Source organism: Empidonax traillii, unplaced genomic scaffold (assembly GCF_003031625.1).
Source record: "Empidonax traillii isolate 1590-97213 ecotype Southwest subspecies unplaced genomic scaffold, ASM303162v1 scaffold11:size2795301, whole genome shotgun sequence".
Lineage (NCBI taxonomy): Eukaryota > Metazoa > Chordata > Aves > Passeriformes > Tyrannidae > Empidonax > Empidonax traillii.
Genome location: NW_020955204.1, coordinates 692,923 through 719,620, shown reverse-complemented (window position 1 = coordinate 719,620; position 26,698 = coordinate 692,923). Strand labels below are relative to the sequence as shown.

The following is a 26,698-nucleotide window of genomic DNA, read 5'->3' as shown; positions in this document are numbered from 1 at the left end:
TCTGGGGGCAAGTTTTTCTTCCTTCATTATGTGGATCTCCTTCTATATGTCTGGCAGTTATTCAGTAACTTTCATGGAAAAGTAGTGGTAGGAAAATTGTTAATATTTTGAAAGAACCTGATCTTCTAGTGGAAACTTAGGAAACAACAGTACTGCCTTTCTGTCTTTGTGTTCCGTTGGTCATTTGTGGTACAAAGATTAGTGAACCACAGTGTTAATAGGTCCACATGTTACCACACAGCTTTTATAGTAACTTACACCTTAAATCCAAGCTGAAAATCAAAGCTGGAAGTACATAGCTATTGTTGCTAGGACTTTTTAATGAAAATTTTTTAGGATGAGGTCCAAATCACTCTACCATTCATCTGAGTTCTTTCCTTGTAAATTCTTGTCGTCCCAGTTAGGAAGTGATACTGGATTTTCTCATTTAATTTTTCATCTTGTTCATAAATGGCTGAAATCCAGAGGCTTTTCCTCTAACTGGATATTTGGAGAGGGGCAGTGTATTTCCTATGAAAATATTGCCCAGAGACCTGTGCAGCTACAGAGTCAGGGAAACATGACAATATGAAGTTCTCCTGGGAACAGCATACTCCTTTTCTCAGTCCTTCTCTCAGTCAAATTTGAACAGGCTCCTTGCTGGGCCTTGATAATGATGGTATAGACTTAGACTTCTTTACTTGACCTTACTGCCTTGTGCTAGTGATTGAGCATTGTGGACGGCAACTGAGAAGCTGCACTTTCCCTGGATAGTAGGGGAGAGAAGAAACAAAGATGAAGCTGAGCCCACGGGCTCCTGACATGTTAGTGGGAAGTTCACAAAGATTTTTATGGGCATTAATCAAGTATGTATGGGTTTTTTGTTTGCTTCTTTTGCAGGCACCCAAGCAGTGATAGTGTTGCTCAGACTCCTGAACTGCTGCGACGTTACCCTCTAGAAGACCACGCAGACTTTCCTCTCCCGCCTGATGTTGTGTTCTTCTGCCAGCCCGAAGGATGTCTGAGTGTGCGGCAAAAGCGCATGAGCTTCCGTGATGACACCTCCTTTGTCTTCACCCTCACGGACAAGGATACAGGTGTAATCCGCTATGGAATCTGCGTCAACTTCTACCGCTCCTTCCAGAAACGAGTACCCAAGGAGAAGGGAGAAGGCACGGGGGGACATCGAGGTCGGGAGGGACAGAAGGTCCCTAAATCTGGGGATGCATCAGCACCCCAAGAGGAAGTGGGCACTGAGAGTTCAGAGAGTGGTTCTTCACTGCAGGCTCCAAGTGCAGAATCTACCCCTGATGTGAATCGATCACCGCGCAGTAAGCGTCTGGCCAAAGGCAGCCATCGCTCTCGGAACAGCACCCTGACTTCTCTGTGCATCCTTAGTCATTATCCCTTCTTTTCCACATTTCGTGAGTGTCTCTACACCCTCAAGAGACTTGTGGACTGCTGTAGTGAGAGACTGTTGGGCAAGAAGTTGGGCATTCCTCGTGGGGTGCAGAGGTATGTTGAGAGGGGAGAAAGAACTTTTTCCTCCTGCTATTTGTGTCCAGAGCTGCAATTGCCTGCATGAAAATTGTGGCTGCAGGTATGGTTGCAGAAGCAGCCAAACACCAATGGTTGGCCTTTTTCACTGTTTTAACCCAGGTTCATGGCAGAAAAAGGAAATTTTTATAATGATGTCTTTAAAACTTCTCTGTCTGATTCTGTAACCTGATGCGATTTTCATTTTTGATACACCAAAGGAGGCACTACCCTTCTGGCAACTGAAGCTGAGCACTGATGCTGCTATTGTTGCTTTGGCATTTAAGCTCTGTGGCAGAGTAAATCAAGACTGATTCTCTGGCGAAGTAGAAACAGCCAAGAAATAACAGAGAAAGTGTCCACTTGGGGCAAGAGGGTAACGATGAAAATGTGCTTAATGAGCTTATGAAACAATCTGAACTTCAGTGTGGGAGAGAAAAGACTAGAGAAGCAGGATCAGCTGAAATAGGTCAAAGTACAATATTTGAAGGGGAGAGCGAGAGGAGAGGTAGAAAAACAAGGGAGTTGTCTAGGAAACATATGGGAATGGTTGCTGGTAACAGCAAATTAACAGGAACTTGGTGTATATTTAATGTAATGTATTAATCTTATGTATATTCTATTATGGTGTTGGTTATGTAACAAAAGCTGTTGCACTGTAGGGTACAGAAGGAAAAATTTTTATATGTATTTCAGTCAAGGATGTATATGTGTACTGCTGTGCCTGGCACCTATGTTCCAGGATGATATTTGGCTTTCCAGTATGCTAACTGAATAAAAAAAAAAAAGAAACAAAACTCTGGAGAAGGAGGGGATTATCTCAGCAGTAAGAGGGACAGAACTGTGAGGTAGTATATAATGTGAATTAAGTAGCCTGGTACTCTCCAAATTAAATTTATCAAAAGCAAAAAGTGACAGATTATAATTTTTATCTTTATAAACTCTTTAAATTTTGCATTAAGTATGTCCTATGTTCATAGAGCAGTAGCCTATTTTTCTGGTTACTACCCTGGAATAGTTCTAGGAGGGTATTCTGGGCTAGTATGACTGATTCCTGTGTTAGCAGATTTATCACCTGAATCCACTGATGGAGAATAAATTATTCCGTTAGAACAAAACTTCCCCCCTCCCCTGTGAAAATGTCTATTAAGGAAGTTTATTTTGTCACTTGATTTAGTCTGATAATTACTGAGGCAAAACAAAATGACCTGAATTTCATTATTTTCCTCAGCTCAGTGAGCTCGTGATTTTTTGAAAGGGTTGGTAGAGTATTCCAGTGTTTGAGTGGCATATGTTATATGAAAAATTTGCTGTTATTGGACAGAATATTTAAAGAGGAGAATTGAGTGATGAATGAGGAGAGCAAGAGAAAGCATAGTGAGCATAGATCTCTGGAAAAAGTAAAGCAGCAAGTTTGAATTACCGTGTGGTTTACTAGTGGCGACCTGGAAGAGTAGAATAATTTTGAAGTGGTGGCAGAATAAACGTGAAACTGAATCCTTCCTACTGTCAAGAGGTGGAGCATGCCTCTTAACAACCCAGTGTCTTGTGCATGGCAAGTGGCTGAAGGAAGAGCGGAGGATGAAAAGTGTCACAGTTCCTGAGAGGGGTATCATGTACTCATTGTAATCTCAAATTGCCCTTATTTTGACCTGTCCAAACTCCTCTAATTATTCTTCCTTTGTGAAGCTGCCAGTGTCATAATATTTTTTCTTTTTCATTACTTTTTTAAAGTTCTGAACTGGAAGGTAGAACCTCTAATTTGAACCCATACCCTTCGAAGGGATCTGTTGCAGTAACTGAAAATATTTATCAGGCTGAAGTTTTTTGCAGAATGCGTACAGAAGGTTTGCAGTCTTCACTGTTCTACAGCATTAAGGGCTGAAGTGTGCAAGACTCTTACTTCCCTCATCAGACTCAGTTTCCAGTTTTGAAGCTCTGAAGGTGCTGAGCAATGCTGTACATGATTTTTGGCCAGCCCATCTGTGAGCTACAGGTTTGCAGATTGCTAGCTTAGGGCATGGAAGAATTGCTACCTCTTTTGCTGAGGTATCTAAATTGTTTTCTGCAAAGCTTTCAGAGATTTAACTGAAATACATCCATTTGTGCCATGGGTTATTTAGCTCTTAAGAATGATGCAGCACAATTTAGGATAAGATGAAGAAGAATATTTTATTATGCCAAAAGATCTGGAAGATCTTGGGTGTGGCATATTTTTATTATCTCATGTTTAATTCCCATTCTTGCAAAGGTTTCTAGGACTGCTGGAAGCAGAGCCATACAGTCAGTCTGCCACAATTCTGTATGAGATAGGAAAGTATCCCATGTGTCTGCTGAATTTGAAGTGAAGGAGAGGGCAATGAGATTTTATCAGAGATCTGGACCTGACTGAATCCTTTAAATGAATGAATGAACTCTCTAGTGACATATTTGTATTGATTCCTGCCACAGAAAGATTTATACTTCCCCACAGTGGTTGTGTTAGTAAACTTATATCCCTGTCTTCCATTCCTCTGTGTGATCAAATGTTGGTTAGTTGCCCCTTTTAGTTCTTGGTGGATCTGCCCTTTCTCTGGAAGAGCCTTGCAGAATGGCTGTCAAATGAAACTCTAGGAGTCTCAACCTTGTTGTTCTCCTTGTACAGGGATACAATGTGGCGGATTTTCACAGGCTCCCTCCTGGTGGAAGAAAAGTCTAGTGCATTGCTACATGACTTGCGGGAGATTGAGGCTTGGATATACCGTCTGCTCCGGTCACCAATGCCCGTTGCTGGTCAGAAGCGGGTGGATGTGGAAGTCTTGCCCCATGAGTTGCAGCCAGCTTTGACCTTTGCTCTGCCTGATCCATCCCGCTTCACTTTGGTGGATTTTCCATTACATCTGCCTTTGGAGTTGCTGGGAGTGGATGCCTGCCTGCAGGTGCTGACCTGCATCCTTCTGGAGCACAAGGTAAGAAGGGAAGAGTAGATAAGTATGTAGGAAGCTCTGTCCTCTTCAAAACCAACATAGGCTGGATGTGTAGAATAGTCTCCCTGTCTCCCTGCACTGCCTGGAATCAATTTGTCTGTGGGAGTAGGGGGAAGAAATAGCTTCTTCTGAAGTTCCTGGTTTGAAAACTTCTGTTCTCACTCAAAAAAGCATGTGAAGCTTGTGTTCAGACAGATTCATGGGGAGTTACCCAGTTCACAGCCATTGAATTGGAGCCTGCAGGCTGTGATCCTTGTGTACCCCTGAGGGAAGTATTAGAAGTGAATGGTTGCTGCTGTGCTAATGGGAGTTTCTTTGGTTGCAGGTTGTATTGCAGTCCCGAGATTATAATGCGCTTTCAATGTCAGTGATGGCCTTTGTGGCCATGATCTACCCATTAGAGTACATGTTCCCGGTGATCCCTCTGCTTCCCACCTGCATGGCCTCTGCAGAACAGGTACATGTTTTTCCTTTTTCGCTCTCTCATAGAATAGAATGATTCAAAGCAGTAGCAAACAGTCGATGGACTGAGTGGCCATAGATCCACAATATTATGACAAGTATTCACCACCACCCCCCACCAGCCCCACTTTCCCCCACCGAGTATTAATGTTTGTAGGAGAGGGTCCAGAGTAATATTTAAGGATGTTTGAGGGCTCTTGATTCAGAGCTTAGAAGCTATTGTCTGCAATTTAATCTTTTCAGAAATATCAGCTGGGAATCTGGGTTTTGCCAGTAGTTGGCTCTTTGCCGGAGCTCATGATTTTGCTTGGAAAAATAGAATTCAGGCCATCTTATTACTTCAGTATTATCCTGCAACTGATACTGCAGGTTTGTGCTTGTACCACCCCTTGGAGATGACCAACTGTTCTAGATTTAAAGAACAAATTAGCCTCCCAAGGCACTGGTCTCAAGCTGCTACACGCGTAATTGATTTAAACCTTTTTCCTCTGCTGATTCACTTTTTTCCTGAATTTCCCCTAAGTTTTTCCACATACATTTGAAAAAATACGTTTATCTTCTACTTTGTAGAGGTGTTATTTTTTGGAAACCAAATTAGCACTACAAGCATATGCCCTTGCATATAGTTTGTGCCTGTTTACAATGGCACAGACTCAGTCTGAGCTGAGGATGTATTAATCTGTGACTTGCTGCTTTTCAAGTTAAGCTCTTGAACTTTTTTTTTTTTGGTCCATGATAGATGTGGCAAGCTGTTTCCGAAGAGCCATGTAGTTACATCCTGGGGAGGAGGGGGACATGGGAGGTGGAAATGTATTTTCTTCTAGTTGAACATTGAAGCTTTCTGAGCAGAAACTTCAATTCTTTTTTTTTTTTTTGGTAATGCTTCTATTGTATGATATTTATTACTTATTTATCAATGCCTTTTGTGTTGTCTACTCTGCTATAAGCATAGTGTAGTCAATAAATAAATATTTGGGAAGAATGGTAATATCAAATGCAGATCTTGTCCTTAGTAAAGTCCGTCTTTCTCTCAGTTGCTTCTAGCCCCTACACCTTATATCATTGGTGTTCCAGCAAGTTTCTTCCTTTACAAACTGGATTTTAAAATGCCTGATGATGTTTGGCTAATTGACCTGGATACCAACAGGGTAAGTGGTACCCATCAGGACTTGTGGCTTTGTTTCCAGGGAGCTGTGTACTTTCATCAATGTACCTACTGAGAATTTAATAATGCCTACCCTTGGTCTGTCTTTGCCACTCCCATATGAAACTTTGGGGTTCCATTCCTTACTGTGTCTTAAGGTTCCCATTTCTTTTGCATAAAGTATCCTTTTTCAGTTAATCCATCTGGCTATATCCTTAGAAGATAAATCCTCAAACAAATTATAAAGCTTTCTTCTTGACTAATTGTGAGACTGTCTCTTATAGTCCTACCTAAGTAATCCAATCTGTTCAGAGCCTTCTAGCAGCCTTGGTTATCATGATTCAAATGGGGCTATGTATCTCGCTTTCTACAGAGGTATGAGCAAGGCTAATTGAAGGGAAATGTGTAAACCACCATCTACTTGATGGAAAGTGTGGATTCATTCAAACTTCTCTTTTTCTGTGGTAAATGATAAAGTAACTCCACTGTTTGGGATATTGTAAACAAAAACAACCATAAAGAAGTGAACATCAAAGTGAAATGCATCTCTCTGTGTGTGAGATTGTGGTTTTTTAATTATTAAATATTTTACTTTATGACTTTTATTCCTTGGTCTCTAGGGTGGTGGAGATTCAGGAGATTCTGTTTTGGAAATGACTGCAGATGGGGAATTTTTAGTTTGTTGCTGTGCTTAATTCCAGGTTATTGTTCCCCCAAATGCGGAATCTTTGCCAGCACTGCCAGAACCAGAAGCTTCAGAGCTGAAAAAGCATCTGAAACAGGTAATATGCACTTTGAGGAAAGGACTCAGGTTCAGTAGAACTCAGCAGATATAGTCTTGTGCAGCTTTTCTGCTATAGTGGATAAGAATGCAATGCAAACGTAAAGCTGAAATGGCCCTGTACATGAGAGATAGTTTCTGATTTTTACTGTTTTTCTGGGGCTAACTTATTTCCAGTTGGTGCAGAAAGTTCCAGATTCCTCCTTTACATTTGCCATGTGGGCTTTAAACTCTGACTTGATCCATCAAGCTATGATCATCTTTGTTTCCCCTCCATTCACAGATCTGTGTGTGAGGTCTCAGTCTCTCCTCTCAGGTCCTGCTAAGCCATTAATCAGCTTGGGTCATCCTGGCTGATCGTGTCAAGCAGGTTTTATCTCTTTATTTCTGTTTTCCTTATGCACGCTGCATGCAGTATCTGAAGGTAAAGGTGTTACTAATGTGATGAGGTTTGCTCTTCCTCTTTCCTTGTAGACCATGAGAGCAAAACGTGTAACCTCTGTCATACCCCAGTACCTGCTGTCAGCACAGATGGAAGTGATGTGTTGTTGCCTGGAGTTTTGTTAGAACAACCTTCCCCCCACCTGCTGCCTCACCCCCTTGCAATTTCAGGCACTGTTTAGCAAAACTCTCTCACTAGGGCAAAGTTGGGTATCAGAAGAACAAATTACAGTTTTTTTGAAGCCATATTTAAAATTCTCAGTGTTCACCCAAATGCAGCTTGCATCCCTATGTATTCCTGTGGGCATTATCATTAAGAGTTTACCACTGACAAAGAAGAAGGAGTGCTGCTGGTTGCTGTACGAAGTAGACAAGACAAAATTGTGGCCCACATAACTAAGGTCAATGAGTGAATTTCGGGATATCTGCTTTTAAACTGTAGTAGGAAGTTCTTAGCTGCATCATTAAGGACAGCAGGCTTTCCAGTTTCCAAAGTGGCAAGATGTGAATGTTTGGGGGTGGGGCAGTTAGACCTCTTCCCTAAGATGTGCTTATTTTGTGGTCCCTTTTGTTTCCTCTCATTTGTGATATTTGGTAGTAATAGATTTTTTTTTTTCCTTCCATCTGTTTCTCTGTGGTCATGTGTTCGTCTTGGCTCTGATGGGCTGCTGTGGTGTTATTATATGATCTTCCATCTTGCCTCCAGTGTCTGGTTAGCATGACTGCAATCACTCAGAAACAGCTGCTCACTCCTGACAACAAGGTTCTTTATTTTATTCTTTTCCCCTCAATTTTCCATTTTACACTTTTCCTTTGGAGGTTTATTTGTTTGTTTGTTTAGTTTGGTTTTATGTATATTTTTTTTAATGAAAAGATGAAGCCTCAGTGGGCAAATGGGATACATGAGGAAGATTTAGGATAGGTCTGGGCGTCCAGGACTGATTTACCACTTGTGCTGCTCTAGCACATATCCCTGAAGACTTTATGAGGGTTGAAGAGGATGGTAGCTTTATGGAGAGATGAAGACTTCAATTAGATGGAAAGTGGAGGTTTGCAGGGGTACAGGAAGATGTTTGTATTAAGGTGTCTCCACATTGTCCTGGTATATCAAACTCATTGGCTGAATGGCCAAGTTGCAAGGCAAGTTTCAAGGCCTTTAGGTCCCAGGATGTATTCAAATTGCACAGGGAAATAACTCTACAATAAGTTGTATGCAGAGCCATACTACTTGTGGTCCGATTTGGACTATCTGTTTTCGTGTCATGAATGATCTCGCAAAGTGAACTTCTGTGCTATTCCTTGGCTGGCTCAGGGACTGTTTGAGCAGTGAAGAGATCATTATGACAATAAACATAAAGGAGGACCTGGAGATATTTGTTGACTCAGCCTAGGAGGTGGTTTAAAACAAGTTAATGGAGCATGCACAATTGTTGCAATTGCCTAGAGGGCAGGGTAGCTCTGATCTCTCTTTTGTTCCTTGAATAACTGTTCTTGCTGAATGTGTGCATAATGTCCTTCATTAGGCCTTGGCCAGCATGAGTCTGAATACTCAGCCCATTCTTAATCTAGAGAAGTTCCAGGAGGGGCAGGAGGTGCCACTGCTGCTGGGAAGACCACAGAATGATTTGCAGTCTACTCCCTCCACAGAATTCAACCCCCTGATCTATGGAAATGATGTGGACTCTGTTGATGTGGCTACCAGGTGAGGCTGAACAGCAAGGTACCACTGAGTCTTCATAAAAAAGCACTGACACTTCTGTGGGTGACACAGCATCTTCCAGCTTCTACTGCAGATTCTACTTCACGTCATGGGGGGGGAAAGAGCAGAAATTACAGTGTTTATCTCAGATCTGTTAACTGCATGAACATAACTGTGTATCTTGAGGGGGTGTTTTGTTTCTTGCATTTTCCTATAGATCATCCACTTTACCTGGATTTGTCAGTCTGATATTGTATCCCCTGGATACTTAGTTGTCACCTCAGCTAGTGGATATGAGAATTATATCCTTCTCTGAGTGGATCTTTGTGTTGGTGAACTACGTGGTGAATTAGAACAAAGTGATTCCTTGGGTCTTGGTTTGTTTTTTTTTGCTTTTATTTTTTTCAAAATAACTGTTTTCTAAGAAGACTTAGGTTACCATTCTTCAAAGGTTTGAAACATTGCCTATTGCATACTTTTTAAAGGCTTCTTTTCTGTTATGCTCTGTGTTTTTATCTGATATACTGTTCTCTGTTTCTTTTTAGAGTTGCTATGGTGAGATTCTTCAACTCGCCAAATGTTTTGCAAGGCTTCCAAATGCATACTCGCACTCTTCGTCTCTTCCCACGACCAGTGGTGGCCTTCCAGGCAAATTCTTTTCTTGCCTCTAGACCGAAGCAAACACCTTTTGCAGATAAGCTCTCCAGAACACAGGCAGTAGAATACTTTGGAGAGTGGTCCCTCAACCCTACTAACTATGCTTTCCAAAGAATTCATAACAGTAAGTTTTGGTCTCCTCTCTCCTGCACTTGGATGTAGTGCAGGAACTTAAAATGCAAAGAGATTCTAGGGAAGGACTTAGTTTTGTACCATATTATTCCTGATGGGGAGGGAAATTCAGTTCAAAGAATATTTTACTATTTTTACATGTGTACTCATGTTTCTACCAAGTTAGCTCTGCTGTTTGCCACTCACTCCTCCAATTAATTTTAGCTTTTATCTTATTTGATTACAGAGAAGTCTTGTAGGCTTCTTAGAGTAGAGACTGTCCCTTTCTTTGTGCAAGAGTCAGTAAAGGGTAGTTTCACTGTGAATGAAACCCTTGACACCAATAAATTAGTTCAGTTAATGCTCTCCTTGTGTTTTGTGCAGACATGTTTGACCCAGCCCTGATTGGTGACAAACCCAAGTGGTATGCTCACCAGCTGCAGCCGATCCACTATCGAGTCTATGACAGTAATTCACAGCTGGCTGAAGCACTGAATGTCCCAGCAGAGAAAGAAACAGATTCTGATCCCACCGATGACAGGTTAGTAGGGAACATGGTCCTAGAACACACGATAGTTACTTCAAGATGCTGAACCTCTCCTCCTATTTCACATTTGCAGCCTTTTCCTGTAGCCTGCCAGGTTGCTGTTTAACTTCTTCTGTCTGGGCAGAGTACTGACACTGAAGTAAATTTTTGCACTGCTCTGCTATCACAACAAACCTCCTAACCCACTGTTATTGTCATAATTTAGAGTGGTTCTCCATAAGTATTTTCTTGTTTTCTTTTGCTGCCTGTCTGCCACTTGACATTTGGCATTTCCTCACACCCTAATATTTTTTTCTTCCATGCTGTTCCTTTTGTGGTTATTTCTATTGCAGTACTACAAATACTCCCAACCCGTCCTGCCACTCTTTCAAATCTCTATTCCCTACCCATAGTTGTGCAAAGTTTGTTAGTACTGCCCACTGCCTGGGAGCTCCCTGTGAGTTCAGTAAAATTGAAGGAAACGTTTTTGTTATAGTAGTTTTTGGCCATATTTCCTAGAGTTTTGTGTCTTGTTTTATTATCCTTCATTCCATGCTAGTCTGTGAGGTCTTTCAGGCTTGGACTTGCACATATTTTACATTCTACACAGCACCAGTGGTGCTAACAGAGTGGCTTTTATCATTAGTGTAAAAAGGAAATGCTTTCACTTGTGATTTCCAGTTCTCTTGAAGTTGGCCTAGATAAACCCATACATATTTTGTGAATTAATACACTATTCTCTGCTCACTTATACATGGCCTCGTTAACTTTGCTAAGAGGCTTTAAATCCCATATCTCTTCATGTACCTGAAAGTTATGTTTTATCCTCTGACCTTTCATGAAGCTGGCTTGTGAAATTTGCCTGTAGCTATTATAATATGAGATTTATCCATGAAGACAGTGCCAATTCACATCTTTAAAAGTGAGGCCCTGCTGTTGCTTTTATGCTGCCACTCATCTCTCTCTCACTTCTTGCGGCAGTGGCAGTGACAGTGTCGACTATGACGACTCAAGTTCCTCCTACTCCTCCCTTGGTGACTTTGTCAGTGAGATGATGAAATGTGACATTAATGGTGATACCCCAAGTGAGTAACTTTGAGCTTTATTTTCACGAGGTCCACATGGGTTCCCTTTCACCATTCATCTGCACTTTGGGAAAAATGCCTCCCCTAAGTCCTTGAATCAGAACAAAGTATTGTTCCACTGAGGTCTTGCTCTGAGGTAAAAGTATGTGCTATACTCCTTCAATATCTAGGGGTAGGCTGAAAAAGGACATTTCTCCTGCTTAGAAACAATGCCCTCCAAAGGACACAGTGAGGAGGAAGAACAGAAAGAGGTGCTGTCTCACTAGAACTGGAAACAACCTGCTTTTTCCAGTAAATGCTGTGTAATATGGGCAGCAGAGTGTGAGCTGTTTCCTGTCCCTGCTTATTGGTTGTCAGTCCTGCCTTTAATGTATCACTCTATCCTGAAGGGAGCAAAAAAATGTGTTCTCTGTGGCTTGTCTGGAAACTCCATAAACTCTCACTTTCTTCAATAAAAATCTAGGAGTGCCAAAACATTTCTTAGGTCCCAAAGACAGGAGGTAAATAATCATAAGCTGCAACAAAAGAAACTCTGCTTGGACATAAGGAAAAGAACTTCATGCTTACTGCAGTTAAATAGGTTCCCAGGATCACCGTAGAATGTCAAGCCTTGAAAACTTTCAAAACTCAGTGAGACAAAGCCCTGAGAAACCTACTTTAATTTTGAAGTTAACCTCTGCTTTGAGGAGAGAGTTGGAATAGGTTACCTCCAAAAGCCCTTTACAACCTAAATTTTTGTGCAAGTTTATTCTGCTGAGCAGTACTCATCTGCTAAGGATCTCTAGTTAGTCAGGCAAAAGGCTGAGGAAGGCAGTATTGTTTAATGAAAACTAATGTGTTTGCAGATGTTGACCCCCTGACTCATGCAGCCCTTGGTGATGCTAGTGAAGTGGAATTTGATGATTTTCAAGAATATTCAGGGGATATGGATGAACAGACGATGGACAGTGAGAACTCCCAAGAGAACAACCAGCCTCGTTCAAGTTCCAGTACTACAGCCAGTAGCAGCCCCAGCACTGTCATCCATGGAGCGAATCATGTGTGTACTGAGATGAGTTCAGCCTCAAGATCAGCGTATTAGGAGATAAAGAATGGGAGAATGCATATGGTTCTTTCTGAGAAAGGCAAAAGCTAATAGGACTGTGAAACCATGCACAGATTAAATTGCATGCTTTCCCTGGACTTTGTGAGCAAGGTGGAGTTTGCTGGTACCTTCTTGTGCTGAGATAGACCATTCCTGTACAAAAATTTCCAATGCATTGAAAAATGCAGCATTAGCAGAGAGAAGTGGTCCAGGTTGTGACTACAGGAATTCCTTTTACAGAGTCTGGAAAGACCAGATGTGTTTAGAAGAACAGAGTGGTGTGGGGAAACTTAACAAATCTGTGGTTGATTGAGAAGAATGGGAATTGCTTGCATAACCACAAAACATGGTAGTGGAAAACCATTATCCTGAGCTAACATTTATTATTAAGATCTGGTTTACAGGGGATTATGTCCCTAGAACAATGCACAAATACTGCAGTATATATAAAGTCTTAACTTAGAGGCACAGATAGTGAGGATGGGGTGGGGGCCCAGTAGCAAGCATCAGGGACTTTGCAGACTTCGCAGTTTGAAATAATTGTTCTTGTCCTGCCCTTCAGTTGTATGTAATGCAAATTAGCGAACAGATCAATGATTTGACTGGTCCACAGGAGGCAGCAGACTCAGCAGAAATAGAAGAGAAGTTGGCTGCTGGATTTTCAAACCACCTCCCTTCCTTGTCACTGCAACCAAACTTTCCCAAGATAAGCTTGGATCGTCGTGAGAGTGACATCACCGCTGGCAGCATGAGCTCCTCAGAAGGGGTGGTGAGGAAGCGAGAGTATGACAATCCATACTTTGAGCCACAGTATGGTTTTCCTACAGAGGATGAAGATGATGAGCAGGAAGAAAGCTACACCCCAAGATTTAACCAGAATCTCAATGGAAGCAAGTGAGTCCTCCTTGTCTTCTGACCTTCCGTACAGCACTTCTGGGTTTTCTATCTCCTTCATGTAGTTTAGCATTCATTCAAATGTCTTTTGCACCTGAAGTGTATTGTTGATCACCCTAATCTAATACTGAAATGCTGTCGACCCTTCTGGTTTGAGTAAAAGTGCTTCCTCAGTTCCCTCAGTTCTTTGCTTTTATGTAAGCAGTAGGAGCTATGAGAATTATCAGTTCTTTGTAGAACGTTCTAGCGTATCACCTACTGATTTCTGAAAACTGTTGAGCAATTTTTTTTGGTGAAGCTTTGTCTTTTGGGGGAAAGATAGTGTAGTGATTGATGCCAATGGGTTTTCTTGTTACTGCTTTCAAAGCAGAACCATTTCACCCCCAAATCCACCAATGCCTTTTTGCAGACAAGTTTTCAGCATGCCCTGAAAGGCAATACAAGCCTGAATGCAAAGATGTTCAATTCTCTTATTTTTTCTTTCTCTTCTTTTTCTTTTCTTTTCTTTCCCAAAAGGTACAGATAGTGTAGTGAAAACTGATGGGGAATGAGACCAACGTCAGTCTCCCACAGTCATACAATGTGTTGTTTTGGGATGGGAGAGGGAAATGCTGATAACGGTTTTACTTCATTTCTTTAAAGGTCTCAGAAGTTACTCCGGCCAAACAGTTTAAAACTGGCCAGTGATTCTGATGCAGATTCAGATTCCAGGGCCAGCTCCCCAAACTCTACTGTCTCCAACAACAGCAGTGAAGGTTTTGGGGGCATCATGTCTTTTGCAAGTATGTACAAGTGCATTCATTAAGCTACTTTTATTTATTATATTAGAGCTTACAGAGAGGTGGAATAGAGGGATTGCTAGTCAAGAGAATGACTTGGTTGTCGAATTGTTACCAACTCTCCAGAAGTCATGTGGAGAGCCACAGACCTATTTATGTCACACTGCTGACAACTACTGCTTTATGATTTTTCCATAAAGTAAGTAAGAAGTACTTTGTTTATGTGGTTAGCCCCTTGAGTTGTGGCACTTTAAGGGAAAGATGAGAAATTCTTTCGGTTTCATTCGAACAAAGCATCATACAATTTCATGAAGTTGATACAAAAATCTTAGAGTGTTATGCCTTCCATGCTGCCACATTGTGTGTTTAGGTGCCAAATTCAATTTCCTGAATGTGCTCATCTACTTTCAATTATATTTTAATAAAAAACCCCCAGACATGTAAAACTAATTTAGGATTTCTTAGTAAGAGGACATGGCCAGTTGAGTCTTGCACTGTATGGGGGGAGCAGTGAAAGAAGTTTGCAGCAGTGGGGAAAATATATTGGATGTTCTGGTAAAATGACTGTTACTAAAATAAGGCTGCAAAAAAAAGAAAAAAATAAAGAACCAAAGCAAATTGAAACAGCGTGCTGACATTTTAAATAAATAACTTGAAGTGTTAATCAGCTCCGTGATCTAGATGTGATGCTTTCAGGCTGCCTAGAGGCTTAACCAGATGGTGATGCATTATTTTGTTCTTAAAATTTGTCTATACCAGGTAGAACATACATTTTTTCCCAGTAAATGAAAAGCTTCTATTTCAAAGCATGGTTCTGTGGCAGATTTACAGTGTTTCACAAGACACAGTGCACAGTCCTCACTTCAGAGGTACATGGTTTGGAGATCTTCTGTCATCCTGTTTTCTCATGTGGCCCAGTCATTCCTTTGCTCCCAGAAAAGATCAAACTAGAAGATATGGCTGAAGTGATGTTACCTGTTTAAGTGCAGGAGGAGAGTTGGACATTGCTGTTACATTTAAGACTCAAAGATCCAACAGCAATTATTGTGACATAAAAGCTAAAACTTATGTTTTTGTACAATTTGGAATAATCTGGTTACAAATTTGGTTGCAATGTAAATGAGATCATGTTTTGCTTGTGAGACTTTTGGGTAATAAAGAAAAACTTAATCATTTAGGATCTGGAATAAGATGGTGAATTATGGAAAATTGTGTGTGTGCAGTGAGCACTAGGCATTTAATTGTTTTCTTCTTCTGTCTTAGGCAGCTTGTACAGAAACCACAGCACAAGTTTTAGTCTATCCAACTTAGCCCTACCAACAAAAGTTGGGAGAGACAAGAATACTCCTTTTCCCAGCCTAAAAGGTAACCATTTTTCCCTTTGTCTTCCATAGCCTTTACTGTTCTTGTGACTTGGAAGTCTGAGATCTTACCCCTAACAGGAATCCTGGGGGTGATGCATTTTTGTTGTTTGGGTAGTACCTGTCTTAAGGATCAAGACAGTAAATTGTCTTGATATTTCTCAGTCAGTCTTCTTCCTAACAACTGGGCTGTGTTGGGATGGGAGAGCGTCTGGTCTAGCCTGAGTTAACGGATACATTATGAATGTTGGGTTTGTTTTGTTTTATTTTTAAGTACTTAGTGTAAAGAATGGGAACCAAGAAGTAGGTTCTACTTTTGTGCTGCCAGTATCTTCATGACTAGCCTTAGGTAATTTATTAGAGCAATGATGCTGCCTTTGTAAGTGGGGATAATGCCGTCCTCCCATGGAGACTACAGTTTACGTGAATTTCCAAAGTGTTTGTAGTCTTTTCAGATCACTGCATAGAAAATCGAATTATAACCATACTTCAGCTCTCTCAGAGTGAAGATCGATCCCTAGCACATGTGCACAATCTTTTCATTAGAACACCTCCTGTTTGTCTGCAGTATCACTAGTTAATATGCCTGAATGGGCACTAGAGAAATGACCCTCTTACCATGGGGAGTTAGACAGCCTGGTCACCCTTGTACCAGCTGTAATAACACAAGGTGACTGAGCATGTCCTGGTGCCTGAGTGCTGAGATCTTTTCAGATGCTAAACTGGGGAGAGATTTTATTTTGCCTTTTGAGTTACTCTATCTGATTAGAACGTACTGCTTTTGTTTTAATATGTTGATTTTTTTCATTTATTTTTTCCTCCTCATCACTTTTATCGGTAAAGATTACTTTAATCTGGAATTGGGAAGGGATGTGGATGAAGGTTGGTATGATATTTTGCTGACCTTTGACCTTGTAGAAACAAAGACCAAAAGCTGGATTTTGTGTTTCTGTTTTGGACTTTGTTTTTGAGACAAGTAATCGTTCCTTATATGTAAAATGAGGAGTAACAGGACTGGTAGGGTGAAAACACTAGCAGAGACTCTGCACAGCTGTTTTTGACAACCTTTTACCAGTTGGTTATGTTTTTATGTCCAGTTGTGCTGGATAAGAAACATGCTTCATGTCAGGGTTATTTCCTTGAGTAAACTTAATGACTGATTCCATGCATTGGAAGAAAACAGTGATGGGGTTTGCCATTCCACGTTCATGCTTTGTGCCTCATCTTCTGCACTTTGGTGTTCTTTTCTTGACTATTTTAATCCTGTAGGACCTTTAAAGTTACTATGCAGATATGAGGATGGGATTTCCGTGGAGTAGCTTAATCTCTTTAATGCATGTGCAAGGTTGTGTGTGTGTGTGCGTGTGTTTGTGTTCATTTACATGTGCATGCTGGCTCACTGGGATTCCCACCGGGCACTTCAGTGGTTTTTAAATGTTTTTGTTTCTGTTGTACAGATATAAAATTGCTGCACTGTTCTTGCCAAGTGTGTGTTTCTAACTGTAATGGGAAATGATGCTGGGACTCCATCTCATTGCTGCTGTTTGACCACTTTCCATCCTCCTTTTTAATTTTTATTTCACGCGCATCCATTAATATTTTTTCTTTGGTAATGCAGATGTTTTTCATAGTGCCATTCAAACACAATATGTGCAGTAATGTCCTTGAAGATGCAATACATTGGTTCCACGATGCCAAATTTCAAGTCAAGCACTATCTCTTAAGAAAAGTTATTCTGGCCCTTGTGGTCTTGGCTTTCAAGCATCCTTTCTGCTCTAGTGTCATCTGGGGTTTTGAGGGAGGGCTGGGCAGAAGCTGGTAGCTGGATTCTTTTGATGCTGACAGTGGGGCGTGTAGGTATTGTAGTACACTACTAATTGTATATTTTGTGTCCCAGTATTTGGGGTAAAAACTATAATGGAGATTATTACTGAAGCTGGCCCAGTAAGCAATGAAGGTGGGTTCCCTACAGCATGAGCTGTGCATGATGTAACAGTTTCCAGCATTCCCTATGCCTGACTTTGGGCTACCTTTCTCGCTGGGTAACCAGTACCACATGATCTACACTAGTCACCCTCAATGCATTATGCTTTTACATATAGTGACTAATTTGAAGATGGTTCTTGTTGTGGAACTGCATGCAGAGCAGCCAAACTTTTCCTGCCTTTCACCTCCTGCTCCCATTACCATCTTCTCTTTTTCTCTCTGCATTACTCCCATTACTGTTTTCTGCCGATGTGTGATGCTAGAATACGATATATGCTGCTGCTTTTTTTGGAGTTTCCATTTTGTTTGAAGTCTGTTACCTGTGATTCAAATAGGTGTGTTAGCCAACTTTAGCATTGCTCGTTACTGTCCTGGGATCAGAATGTTTTACTCTCACCCCTTTCTCTCATTCTGTTTCCTCTTCTCTTTAGGAAATAGACGAGCTCTTGTGGATCAAAAGTCTTCAGTCATAAAGCACAGCCCAACAGTGAAGAGAGAATCTCCATCGCCTCAGGGACGAACTAGCAATTCCAGGTAATATTGCTAGTTTGAGTGTGATATTGCTTTTTGAGTGTACAGTGTAGTTAGAGTGGCCTCATACTTGGCCAGTGTTTTTTCAGAAGTGTAGCTGTTGAAAACTAAGTAGTACTTTTCTGTGGCCCTAGACCTGGACATACTATTGTATGGATGGTCTTACAGTTACTAGCGCACATACTTACTTTTCTGTGCTCCAAAATGTATCCCCCTTCTGTCTGAGACCCAAATTTTTCTAGGTTCCTACTTTAACTCAGTAGTTATTCTTTGTAATTGAGTGTGTTCTTGACAAGGTGATCTAGCCAGCAGAGTTTTAATGCACCACTAGGGGATCAACTGAGTCAAATGAAGCAGTTTGATTCCATGAATTCATGTGAAATGATTTTCTCAGCCTTGTGAAGGGACTGAGAATGGTGCAAGTAAACATTACTTGACCTGTGCTTTCTCCTGCTATTCTTATGTAGCAGTCACAGGTAGAGTGAAATTTACTTTGAGCTACTGGGTTTGGGAGACAAGTGTTAAGATCAGGTTCTTTAAAATTATTAGAGAGATACCTCTTCCCAAATTAAGGTGCAAACAAGACTATATGCTAAAGTCAGTAGATTTTTATTCAACAGTAAATGTGAGGTAGAGATAGAAAGAAATAGGGAAAAGAGAGCAAGGGGAAGAGAGTGTGACCAAAAGACAGATTAAGTAGAAAAAAATATCACCACTTCATGGATTCTGACAGAGTCCCTTAGATCCTCTTCTTGTTGTCTCCTGGGTGATGAGGTGATGAGAGTGCCAGCCTTGTTAAAGTGACGATTGCAGTTTGGATCCATTGAGGAAAGGCCAGGGTAGCAAGGGAAAAAGCCAGTCGTGGTGAAGGAAGTTCATATTTCCACCACTAGTAAATTTGCAGATGACACCAAGCTGGGGGGGAGCATCAATCAGCTGGAAGGCAGAAGGGCTCTGCAGAGGGACCTGGACTGACTGAAGAATTGGGCTGACTCCAGTGGGATGAAGTTCAACAAGGCCAAGTGCCGGGTCCTGCACTTCGGCCACAACAACCCCCTGCAGTGCTACAGGCTGGGCACAGAGTGGCTGGAGAGCAACCAGGGAGAAAGAGACCTGGGAGTTTGGATTGACAGAAGCTGAACATGAGCCATCAGTGTGCCCAGGTGGCCAAGAAGGCCAATGGCATCCTGGCCTGTATCAGGAACAGTGTGGCCAGCAGGAGCAGGGAAGTGATCCTTCCCCTGTACTCAGCGCTCGTGAGGCCACACCTTGAGTATTGTGTTCAGCTCTGGGCCCCTCAGTTCAGGAAGGACATTGAGGTGTTGGAGCAGGTCCAGAGAAGGGCAACCAGGCTGGTGAAGGAACTGGAACACAAGTCCTGTGAGGAGAGGCTGAGGGAGCTGGGGTTGTTTAGTCTGGAGAAGAGAAGGCTCAGGGGAGACCTCATCACTTGCTACAACTATCTGAGAGGAGGTTGTAGCCAGGTGGGGGTCGGTTTCTTCTCCCAGGCAACTATCAGTAAGACAAGAGGGCACAGTCTTGAGCTCTGCCAGTAGAGGTTTAGGTTGGATATTAGGAAGAAATTTTTTACGGAGAGGGTAATCAGGCATTGGAATGGGCTGCCCAGGGAGGTGGTGGATTCTCCGTCCCTGGAGGTATTTAAGAAGAGACTGGATGTGGCACTGAGTGCCACAGTCTAGCAACTGTGGTGGTGTTGGACTTGATGATCTCAGAGGTCCTTTCCAACCTGGCTGATTCTATGATTATGCCCAGGGTAGTAAGGAAAGTCCCAGGTGTTGAGTGAAGTTCCTGCCATCTTTTATTGGGCTTAGGTGAGGTGGGAACACCTCTGGTACCTCCCCTGGGGTGGGGAGTTTTACAATGGATGTAATACAGGAGTCTTTGACACCTTTTAAGATGTTACAGCTGCCTGTTACATCAGCACGGGTGAGTCAATTATGGCCCATCAGCAGAGAGAACTATCTTCACGCTGTGTGTGAGTTGTTCTGGTGCTTCCCCAGAGGGGAGTTATCCCAGCTGAGTCATTTGTGTAAGGACAAAGAAACACTACCCCACCTAGCCAGATTTGCCTCTCTCCTGATCTTGTTTAACAACCGGTTTGTAGTCTGAGGTGGTGGATGTGCATGCCCTCAGCACCGGGGTGGTTTCTTTACACACTGTCAGTTTGCATCTTGACTGAGCCATTAGCATCCCACTTTTTCACACATCTGGATACATTCTGCTCCTGGGATAATTGGACAATAGTACTACTTTTATTGTATCTCAAGTTCTGTCATAGTCCAAATTAGTAGGCATATTTGGGGAGGGGCAGGCTTTTGTGAGCAGTTGCTTCTTTGCACAGTTTGCTTCAGTGGCCAAAATCCTTTCCGTGATTTTAACAATGTTTAAGCAATAAACCATTTCAGTGGTATTTTTTTTGTGTGTCCTGGCCGTACCTCTCTTCCCATGCAAGCCAAAGTAAGCAGAGGGCTAACTTTTCCTTGCTTTCTCTTAAATCTCTCAGTGAGAACCAGCAGTTCTTGAAGGAGGTGGTACACAATGTTCTTGATGGGCAGGGTGTTGGCTGGCTGAATATGAAGAGAGTCCGACGTCTGCTGGAGAGTGAGCAGCTCCGTGTCTTTGTACTAAGCAAGCTGAATCGCACCATCCAGTCAGAAGAAGACGCTCGACAGGATGTCATACAGGATGTGGTCAGTGCTGAACTCAGCAGGGTCCTCACACTCAGTGTCTGTTGAGGCTCAATTCGTAGGAAGTTTTTGTTAATTGCCTTCTAAAAGCTGATGTTACAGCAGTTTGGGAATTTAAGTTATTGAATTACTTTCTCACTTCTGAAATAGAAACACTAATGGGATTTTCCTTGCAGGAGATCAGCCGCAAGGTTTATAAAGGCATGCTGGACTTGCTGAAGTGCACAGTCTTAAGCTTGGAGCATTCATATGCAAATGCTGGCCTGGGAGGCATGGCCAGTGTTTTTGGCCTGCTAGAAATAGCACATACTCACTATTATAATAAAGGTAAGAAGAGTGTTTATGAGAATACATGTTTATGAACCAAACAAGACCCTTATTGTGAAGGTAGCTCTGTTGTGCCTTCTGATGTTTCAGGGGTTTTACAACACTTTCAAAGTGCTGAGAACTGTACCATTGTTACTGAAGCCTTACAAAGCTTGAAGCCTGTTTCTTCTTTTTTACACACATTTAACTGGACCAATGCAAAATAATGGCCATACTTGTATTTGATTGAAAATGGAAACTGCAGTGAAATACAAAACCAGGAACTTTTACAGGTGAAGTGGAAATTCTCAGAGTGGGGACCTTCAGCTAAAACTGACACTGTCTTGGAAACTTGTTGCAGTCAACCTTAATAGGGAGGGAGATATTTATAAGGTGGAACCCTATGAGACTTATATCTTACCAACCACCTTACGCAATTCTTATACAACCAAGAACTCTTGAAGAGGAAAGTCTGAAAATATCTCTTTATTTTTTATGTTTTTCTTCTTAGTATCTGCTTAATATCTGACATGGTTGTAATCGCAAATGATGAAAAGTAATTTATTTCATTGTAGCAGAGGAGTAGCATCTACTAAATGCTTTATTATAGTTGGTGTTCAGTGATTTTTTTTATGAGTTAGCTTAGATATGCCCTGCGGCTTACAAGTGTTCATTTCCAATCATTTTTAGGGTGCTGAGGAAGGTAATGAAGGCTGTGCTAGTGGAACAGTTCTGAATGTGGGGAGTAGGTTGACTGGGGTATTTTCAAACCTTTTAGTCTGACGCTGATTCTAAGCAAAATTAGAATGGCTGATGTAAAACTCAATGGTTTTAGAGTAAAGATAGCATAATTTGATGATAAGTAGACTTTATCCAGTAAATTAATTGAGGTCACAATAGACAAAAATTGATGCAAACTTTTAAAGTTGTGATATGTCTTTGAAGGACTTTTCTCATTACTGCATAACATCTAAATTTATAGTCAGATTTTAGCTGTTTTGTCTGTTTTGCTTTTTTTCAATTAGTTGATCTAGTTATTTAAGGAGGTGTTTTTATAGAGATTAGCATTTATCTTAAAGTTATTTAATGTCTAGTAATAAACTAGTAATCCTCAAATTGTTTGGTTTGCATATGATGCATACTGTGTTGCTGATAGCAGAATCTTTAATCTACTGAACAAAGGTGTCACAAGGTCTAGTGATGTGAGAGATTTAGATATTAGGGTATGAAGTTTTGACTTTTAGACTCATCAACAATTGGAACAGTTCATGCAGGATTGCAGGAGGCTCTTAAAGGAAAACCTGATTTTAATTATTCTATTCTGAAGGTGTTGCTGTAATTCGAACTGTGGGATTTGATAGTGAGAAATAATCCAAACTACCTGTTGGGACATAGGGTTATAGGAAGTCTCAGAGAATGATGGAAGAGCTATGGCTGATAGGTTTTTTTTGTCTCTTTCCTAACTGCTTTCTTTTAATGTTACCCATGAAAGTGATTGTATTTGTCATCTGTGCGCTGTGAGAGGAATTTACTTATATTCTGTAAGTGATATTCTCAGCACTTTGGGCAGAGTTGTTTAATTTTTCACAACCTGGCAGAGGAGATGATACAGTTAATGTGTCAGAGAACATTCCTAGGTTTCAAATATACAGGAATGAGATATTTGAGTACCCTAAAACAGCATTCTGGCTTTCTCCTCTACTGTTTCCACCAGTGTGTCAGACTATCAGCAAACCATGTTGACCTGTGGGAACGAATGTGGCACTGAGCTGTTTCAGTGCCAGGCTTAATGATTTAGGTGAGACCATCTGTCTCATCTTTCTTTTCCCACTCTCATTTCCTTTTTCCTTATGTTTCTTTCTATCTAACTATTTATTTATTTATTTATTTATTTATTTATTTATTTTCTCTCAACCATGTTCTTTTTTTTTTTAAAGAACCAGAAAAGAGAAAACGAAGTCCAACAGATGGATCTGTCACTCCAGTTGGCAAGGATCCTGGATCATCCCCAAGAGTGGAGCCAAAACCTGCGATGCAGCTGCCGGTACCTCAGATAACGCCAAAGCCACCAAGCCCTGCAGGCAAAGGGCCAAGGGAGTTTGACACAAGAAGTCTAAAGGAAGAAAATTTTATTGCTTCCATTGGTGTGTATTGAGATGCATGCCAAGTGCAGGAGGGAATTCTATTTTGGCATTAGGTTCTATTTGCATTCTCTCCATTTTAACACACTACATTGCTGCTGTAACATGCTTCATTTACGCCTTGGATCACAAGGAAAAATCATATGTTTTCACTCTACTCTGAGTTAAACTATCCACTGCAGTTTTCTCCCAGAAGCTTTCTAATCTTAATTGTTTTCTAAATTTCATTACACTTTAAACTGCTTTATTTTTTGCTCTGTGATTGCTGTTTTCAAGCAACAGGAAATGGCAAAAGGGAAACAGGGATAGCAGGACTTCAGAAAGGGCAACGGTGGAAGCGAAACATGTAATAAATGTTTCCTGTAATTGCTGCCTACCTGTGAATTATTTAGATCACATCCTGATAGAAATGAGACCCAGAATATGCTGATTGTTAACAAGAAAATTTCCCAAAGTAGTTTAGTTGTAGTGTTAACAGTTTCAGTGAGCAGGACTGATGGATTTTCCTTCTGTGCAGTAGCAAATAGAATGCATGTCTGTCTAAACAGCATCTGCTAGGCTGGCCGCTAGAAATTTTCCTGCCTCGATTTCTTAGCTGGTATACCTTTTCTCTATGTCTTGGGAAAAAGTTAAAGGTAGGCTTTAAAGTGTTTCATCTGAAAAGTGCTTTGCAGGTTTTTTTGGTGGAGGAAAAAAGAATATTTTGGTTGATACAGCATGCTGTGGGTTGTAAACATGAGAGAAGTACCCTCAACGTGTAAGAAATTTTTTGTCAAATGCCAAAATATGTTAAATATTAGCTGTTGCTTCTTGCAACTGGTTTAAAATAACATTTTAATGGAGTCATTGTATGAAAGAATAATCTTCTGAAAATGTGCTTCTGTGAGGCCTATACCCGCAGTATGTGGTATAAGACAAGGGAATGTGTTTATTGAGCAGTTATGTGGCAGGAATGCAAACATTCAGTCATACCACATAACAGCTGTAGGATAAATACTGTTGAGTCCTTCTGAACTAATACTGAATCCCCCTGACTTGATTTGCTTTCCTGTTTAAAGAGGTAGTCTGTGGAGGCAGTTGCTCAGAAACAAGTCTTGCTCTCTCTTTGAAAATCCATCATAAAGCCGAAAGAGATTCAGATTTCTGGTATTTCAGTTAGTTATTTGATTTGCTCTGGATACGTCCTTACTTCTCGGTAGAGGAGAAAAAGGAAAGTTACCTCTGACACAACTAAGAATAAATCAGGCACTAGGCCAGTGTTCTTTTAAAGAATGAAGAGAGATCTTCTGATTGGATTGCTAAGACTGCTTCTTTCCCTTAGAGGGAATTAAAGCTTCATAGAAATGAAAATCATGAAGATCAGATGGTCCATGTTTGTGAAGTTCTTTTCAAAAGAAGTGCTATTTAATAAGTCATGTTAACTACTGTTGCCAGAATATTAGCCTTAAAAAATTCACAGTCTTCAGGGGCAGGCAAAGGTACTTTTTTACTGGTGGTTCTGATGCTCTGATGATTTCCACTTGTCTTCCATGGACCTGAGTTACAAGAAGGATATGGTTTTACCAAAACTGATCAAAGTTCTAAAGACTTTATTGTTTTTTCCTGAAACCTTTTTTTGAACTGCTTTGGTCTTTCACCAGAACTGGTATGCTAGTTAGGCTTTAGGATATTGCTGTAAAAGCAATGTAGTGTCCATGTTAATTTAACTCTTGTGATCTGGAAGTAAAGAGAATTTCTCTAGTGTTGCAGGAAGATAATTTAAAGCTGCTTGGCTATTATACTTCCTTTATGTTCTGTCATGAAAGCTTCAGAGTAAGACAATTTTAGATATACAGGATTTGACTTAGTCATGGGTAGGCTGAAATTCCTTCTGCAGTGAAATGCAGATATTCTCATTCAAGTGAATTTATTTAGGGATGAAGTATTTGGTAAACATTTATGTGTTGCTGAAATAACAAAGTATTTGTAAGTAGTTCAATTTAAACATGGGAAAAAATGTTTTTGTGTGAAGATGCTCCAACACTGGAATAGGTTGCCTGGGAAGGTGGTGGTTTATCCATCTGTGGAGATAGTTAATACCTGACTGGACATGGTCTTGTGGCAGCCAGCTTTAGTCAACCCTACTTGGAGCAGGGAGGTTTGACTAGATGGTCTCCAAAGGACCCTTTGACCTTCAGCAGATACTTGGTTCTGTTAAGTTTGGAAGGTACTTACAGCTTCAGGTTGCAGATATGTAAATAAAACTTTTGATGGATCTGTTGGTGTTTTATAGATTAAATACAAATTAGGCTGCTGACCTTTTGAGCTAGATACAAGAGGAAATACTAGAAAGAGAAGTCTTCAGAATGATGGAGTTAAAATAATGTACAACACTGTTTGCAGTAGCCATGTGAGAAGTTTATGTTAGTGTGGTGATTAAACTACATCTTTGAGATCTAGAGGTGTGGTAGCTGAATCTGTATGGATTTTTGTACTACAGGAACAATGGCCAGAAGGTTGAGTTTTCCAAGGGTCAGAGTGGATGTGTTCTTCCTTGATCCCCTTTTCTTCTTCCTTGATCCCCTTTTCTTGTTCACTTTTCAGAAAGTTTATGGGGTTTTGTGTACTTCTGATGTTCTCTTGTAACAGAGTATTCAAAATTCTTATTTCTGAGGTGAAGTGGGGTGGATTTTTACCAGCTTAGGCTTGATCTTTGCCATGCTTTAATACAAAATTCCTAGCTAGAAAGTTCATTGTGAAGATGATGCTTCTGATACTTTGTTTCCTATAAGATCATCAAATGCTTGTCTGGGTTCTTGTCTTCCAGGGTTGATGGTCATCACCTCTAGTGTTGGTCTTTTTATTAAGACATTGGTGGCTTTAAAGTTGATAGTTAGTGGTTTCCCATTTTACATTAGTGGCTGGTTTGGTTGCTGAATACTTGCTGTAACTGATAATGAAAATGCCAGTACTTACTGTAGTTTCCATTACTACTTTTAAAATAAGTGTTTGATCCTGTCAGATTACTTTATTTTGGCTGTTTTTTTAAAAAGAAAAGATTGGGCTACCTACTTTGCATCAGATCGTTTCTGGACCTGATGTCTTATTTAGTTCAGGTTCATGTTACAAAGTCATAGGTCTAGTATTTTATATCCCTTGAATTTACCTGGAGTTTTCCTTTTCTTCTTTGACACAGTAGCTGAGAGTAAAATCTAGTCTATTTTTAATGTGCTAGTATATATGATACCCTGAATTAACAGACAAGTCAGATAAAAGTAATCTAATGGCAGGTACTGTAGCTTTTAACCTGGTGGTCTTTAAAGTAAAGCCATATAGACTAAACCCCTAAGAGACCAGATGTTTTCAAAGCCCTTTAACAAACAAATTCAGTCTATCTTAGAGATTGTTATCTGTGTCACTGTGTACTCAGCTAGATAAGCCTATAGGATGCTGTTTGGATCCATAAGCAATTTTATCCTATCCATCTGTCTATGAAAATTGAAGGAACATCCATCAATCATGAAGCAGATGTAGAAATCAGC

The 26,698-nt window shown here is 40.8% G+C and overlaps 1 protein-coding gene across 36 annotated transcripts in view; it reads left to right on the top strand.

Moving 5' to 3' along the window:
• Positions 1-26,698, top strand: part of MADD (MAP kinase activating death domain) — a 72,012-nt gene that overhangs the window by 4,406 nt on the left and 40,908 nt on the right. For 8 of the 36 annotated variants that reach the window (XR_003571519.1, XM_027886255.1, XM_027886211.1 and 5 more), the window contains exons 3-22: positions 880-1,494; positions 4,160-4,463; positions 4,807-4,938; positions 5,978-6,091; positions 6,789-6,869; positions 8,016-8,072; positions 8,833-9,011; positions 9,554-9,789; positions 10,161-10,317; positions 11,281-11,387; positions 12,233-12,426; positions 13,034-13,365; positions 14,008-14,147; positions 15,408-15,509; positions 16,349-16,387; positions 17,403-17,462; positions 17,923-18,025; positions 20,547-20,733; positions 20,907-21,057; positions 22,974-23,180. Coding sequence is in view for 35 of the 36 variants with exons in the window: in XM_027886255.1 (XP_027742056.1) it covers positions 880-1,494; positions 4,160-4,463; positions 4,807-4,938; positions 5,978-6,091; positions 6,789-6,869; positions 8,016-8,072; positions 8,833-9,011; positions 9,554-9,789; positions 10,161-10,317; positions 11,281-11,387; positions 12,233-12,426; positions 13,034-13,365; positions 14,008-14,147; positions 15,408-15,509; positions 16,349-16,387; positions 17,403-17,462; positions 17,923-18,025; positions 20,547-20,733; positions 20,907-21,057; positions 22,974-23,180 (3,497 nt within the window). In the remaining variant the exon portion in view is untranslated. The remainder of the gene's footprint in view (positions 1-879; positions 1,495-4,159; positions 4,464-4,806; positions 4,939-5,977; positions 6,092-6,788; positions 6,870-8,015; positions 8,073-8,832; positions 9,012-9,553; positions 9,790-10,160; positions 10,318-11,280; positions 11,388-12,232; positions 12,427-13,033; positions 13,366-14,007; positions 14,148-15,407; positions 15,510-16,348; positions 16,388-17,402; positions 17,463-17,922; positions 18,026-20,546; positions 20,734-20,906; positions 21,058-22,973; positions 23,181-26,698) is intronic. The other 28 variants (XM_027886445.1, XM_027886435.1, XM_027886426.1 and 25 more) reach the window with 15 other exon arrangements.